Source organism: Aegilops tauschii, chromosome 2 (assembly GCF_002575655.3).
Source record: "Aegilops tauschii subsp. strangulata cultivar AL8/78 chromosome 2, Aet v6.0, whole genome shotgun sequence".
Lineage (NCBI taxonomy): Eukaryota > Viridiplantae > Streptophyta > Magnoliopsida > Poales > Poaceae > Aegilops > Aegilops tauschii.
Window position 1 is genome coordinate 132,316,326 of NC_053036.3, and position 4,187 is coordinate 132,320,512.

General features: G+C 42.8%; 1 protein-coding gene across 1 annotated transcript; it reads right to left on the bottom strand.

The window, feature by feature from the left end:
- Nucleotides 1–303: 303 nt before the first annotated feature.
- LOC109786339 (protein SPIRAL1-like 1) lies at nucleotides 304–3,637 on the bottom strand. Its single transcript, XM_020344916.4, has 3 exons — nucleotides 3,489–3,637; nucleotides 1,061–1,293; nucleotides 304–612 (listed from the first exon to the last, which is right to left on the bottom strand). The coding sequence occupies exons 2-3, from the start codon at nucleotides 1,286–1,288 to the stop codon at nucleotides 538–540; spliced, it is 303 nt and encodes a 100-aa protein (XP_020200505.1). The 5' UTR covers nucleotides 1,289–1,293; nucleotides 3,489–3,637; the 3' UTR covers nucleotides 304–537.
- Nucleotides 3,638–4,187: the final 550 nt, after the last annotated feature.

Consider the following 4,187-nt stretch of genomic DNA (forward strand, 5'->3'; position numbering starts at 1 on the left):
ATTCCATAGGAATGTCTATCTGAAGTAGACCGGTCGTTTGATCAGATTTTGTTTTTTCTTTCCACGGTCACTCGCCTATTGTTTGCCTAAAAGGTATCAGGATATTAGCCAGGAAAGGTCGATGAGCAGTGGAGCATGGTGGCAGTTTTACCAGGAACCACACTACAAGCTCACCACAGCGCAAGTTTCCACCAAAATATGTACGAGTCACAACCCACAGGCCACATGTCAATGAGTCCATCCAAACATAGAGATGGGCATGCTGAAAATCAGAAAACCAAAACCAGGTTTGACACAGCAAGGTAGAAGGCAAACAATGAATTAGACACACCAACTTTTGAGATGAAGACGATTAGTTTGAAAGCGACAGGTTTTAGGCAAGCTGGCTTCCAAGCAGGAGGTCAGCCTGGACACAATGAACCATACAGACAGAGTACATCGACGCAGGTGGTAAACTGCTGAAACCAAACACTTCCAGTTTTCACCACATGGATAACAGAGATACAGGCCAATTCATCGCAGCATCATTAACAGAGATCACTTCCCGCCAAACAAGTAGCCCAGGGACGAGCCACCGCCGGGAGCAGCATGAACCTTGGTTGAAGGACGGTCCTGCGAGGGTTAACGGAGTGATCAGCCATTTCTCAGCTCACATGGTAAACAAAGACAAAAAAATCAGAGCCCAAAAATGAGGAACGAATACCTTTTCAATACTCAAAAATCAAAACATTCAAGTAGTCCGAATAACAAAAGATTCTTTAACCCATTTCTTTAGCATTACATTTCAGGGGGAAAATGAACCGTTACATTCTTTTTAAACTATTAACTATAGTAACAAATAACACGGCGAGATAAATTCTTGGTGGCTTAACATGAACCCCACATAGGTAGTTGCAAAAACTGTACTGGGCAGATGACTCTTTTAGCAAAAAGAATTAATGATGGAGGCTAACAGTGATTAAACTTATGACAATGGAAACTTCTGATATGCCTCACAGATGAAATTAAAGGGGAAATAGCTGGATCGAATTGGGTTCATTACAAGGAAAAAAAAACATACCGTAAGGAAGTTGCCCGTGTTCTGGCCATCTGCACGGTAGTAGTTGTTCGCCCGGCTACCTGGAATGCCAGCTGGAATCTGCTTGGTTACATCGGCAGCTGCCAGTGCTGGTTTCTCAGCAGGTGCTGGCTTCGCAGCTGGTGCTGCAGCAGGCTTTGCAGGCTCACCATCTCCAAACAGGTAACCCAGAGAACTTTGACCACCTCCAGCACTCCCGCCACGACTCATCTTGACTGTAAGATAAATAGGTAAAGTGCAACATATGAGTGAACAAGTTCAACATGATTGTCAGAGTGCAATACATTAAGAAACAGCAAATGAAATCATCAGGGATAAAAGTTTCCGAAAAAATTCAGATCTCAGAGATAAACTACATAAGCCAAGTGAATCTTGAAATCATATGTCCATACCGGATATATTTGACCACCAGTTGCAACAAAAATGTTTAGATAGTGGCATTTCAAGAAATAGCGTGGTAATTTAGGAGCAGAAGACAGAAAAAAGCATGCATGCTGAACCAAGTCTTCAGACAAGAATACTTGGTAAGATTAAGTAACCAGTGCTGCTTAGACTGAATGAAGTCAAACAGGGTCAGATATTATCACAAGCCACAAGGTATGCTGTCAATTAAAGCATATAATCTACACAGGTTAGGTAAGATCCACTTCTGTGAAAAAAGAAAGATAAAACTCTGAACATGAGGAAATATAGTTTGAGTGCGGCCATGAAAGAATATCTAACAGTTGCTTTTAATAAGAACTTCGAACAAAGGGCATAGAGTGTGCTTGCAGGACATGTTGCTAAGGATAATGGTGGTTACCAGTCAATACAGGGCAACCTGGAAAATGAGACAATCCAAACCCAAAATATAACTCAATCCAGGGCAACTAATCAACATCAAACAGTAGATATCCGCAGTATTGCGTTTAGTGAAAACATTTAGATCTCTGTTAGAGTGCATAATCAATAGAGGAGATGATAGCATCTCGAAACCTTATATGGTTAAACCAATGACAAAGACAAATTTCAGCATCTTTGGGTTGAGAAGATAAAAATAAGAGGGCAACAGGTCCCCCACCACGAAGTGCGGTTTGGAAACACGATGAAGAAGTGAACTACACATTCATACAGACCAGCAAGTTAATAGAAAGTTAGAAACTCAAGGTCACTCAAGTAAGATAAGATATTTAAAGATAAAATCTCACTTCAATTGATCCTAGGATTGATATTTCAACTGGACTGCAATTTGGTGCCTTCCAAGACCAAATTGCACAGTACATGTGTGGCCTAGCACTGCAGCCAGCACCCAAGCATGTACTCCCTCCGTCCAAAAATTCTTGTCTTAGATTTGTCTAGATACGGATGTATCTAATAGTAAAACGTGACTTGATACATCCATATTTAGACAAATCTAAGACAAGAATTTTGGGACGGAGGGAGTAACAAGCAAAATCCAGACAGTAGGTCCAGTTTAAATTAGCATAATAAGATATCATACCGATCCATTGCATATTTGATGCCGTTTAAGGACACTTTGAGATTGTTGGATATAACTAGGGTGTTTGGCATACTTCAGTTTCAGTTAGGCAAGTTATCCCTTATGTTTTACTGCTACAAGTCATAACCAGAGAGGTTGCCTGAGGTTAATCATTAGCATCAACCACGATATACCAAACAGGCCAGATAGGTTCCTGCAGGCCTACACCATACATGGATTGGAACAATCCTAACATGGCACAACAACAAGTCCATTCGAAATTCCGTTGTATATTTTCCAAAAGTTTCTCCTGAATTGGCTGAGCATCTTGTGAACGCCAGCACTTTTTCCATCAAAACAAGATCATTCACCTATAAACGACAAAACACAGCTGGTATCACCACATACCAGCACATCTCTGCTATGATTTGTTATAAAATCGCCATCATCCAACCTTCTATACACAAAACAGATGCACATCACAGGTCTAGTCGGCAGTTCCCGCACACCAGTTAACCTGAAACTTCAGTGACATTGCTACGATTACGAACCACATGCCCTAGAATCTTCAAATCTAGGTAAGGTCACCCCTCACGGAGAAACTGCCGTGAGCACGCAGGCTTTCCGCACCCAATTCCGCAAACTACAAGCCCGATCCCCACAAATCTATCATGGGCAAAAGTGAAATGGACGCCATTACCAACAAATCAACGACCGACAAAAAGTAATTAGGCGAAATTCCGAGATACACGCATCCTGCATCGACGGATCCTGAACCATACGGGCACAGAAGCGCACGATCCATCTCATTTCTGAGAGCCCGAGACCAGATCCAGAGCTAAACATCTACCGGAAAAACAACGGCGAGGGAGATCCGCCGCGCGGATCGCCGGACTACGCGGCTGGAGAGATCTGGGGAGGAGGAGGAGGAGAGGGGAGGCGATTGGATACCTTAGATCGGGCGCCGACGAGGGGACGGGGGACGGGGGACGAGGACGAGACAGGAGGAGGCGCTCGAAGTGGTGGGAGTGGTGGTGGGGAAGCGCTGCGTTGTTGGTTTCCTTTATAGAGTGGGACGTTTGCAGGGAGGGGGGTGGATGTTTTGCAGTTTGGTCCTCGTGCGCGGTCGCAATTCGGAGAAAAGATGGCCCTGGCTGTGGGAGCAGTGGGTGATTTGGTAAGATGTGATTTATTTTAAGTTGTTGCATGATTGGATGGTGTCGATGGACAATCCAGGGAATTGTCTAAATCAAATAGCTGGACAGAGGTTACGTCCCTTCTGTGACCGGCTACCACAGCTAGCTAAACCCTGATATTTTGGGAAATGCGTTATTTGGCATTTTAAGTTTGGAATGTCATAAATGTGCTCATATGTCATACTAAGATTAGATGGCAAAAATGGAAGCTAGAGAAAATGACAACTTCTAGATTCAAGCTTGACCATGAATTTAACCAATGAAATGTGGGCTATGTGCCACAAATAATTATACCATTGAATATGTATTCGGAAAAGGTTTTCTGTAGTACAGTACTAACATTTTAAGCCGTGTGAATTATGTACTCCCTCCGTTCCTTTATACAAGGTGTATTTTTTTGATAAAATTCCATAATTTAAGGTGCATTTTTTCTAATTTCTCGTAAATTCCGGGA

Coding starts and splice junctions, on each gene's coding strand:
- LOC109786339 (XM_020344916.4), bottom strand. CDS start 1,288: ATGAGTCGTGGCGGGAGTGCTGGAGGTGGTCAAAGTTCTCTGGGTTAC. Junction 613..1,060: donor ACACGGGCAACTTCCTTACG/GTATGTTTTTTT, acceptor TAACCCTCGCAG/GACCGTCCTTCAACCAAGGT.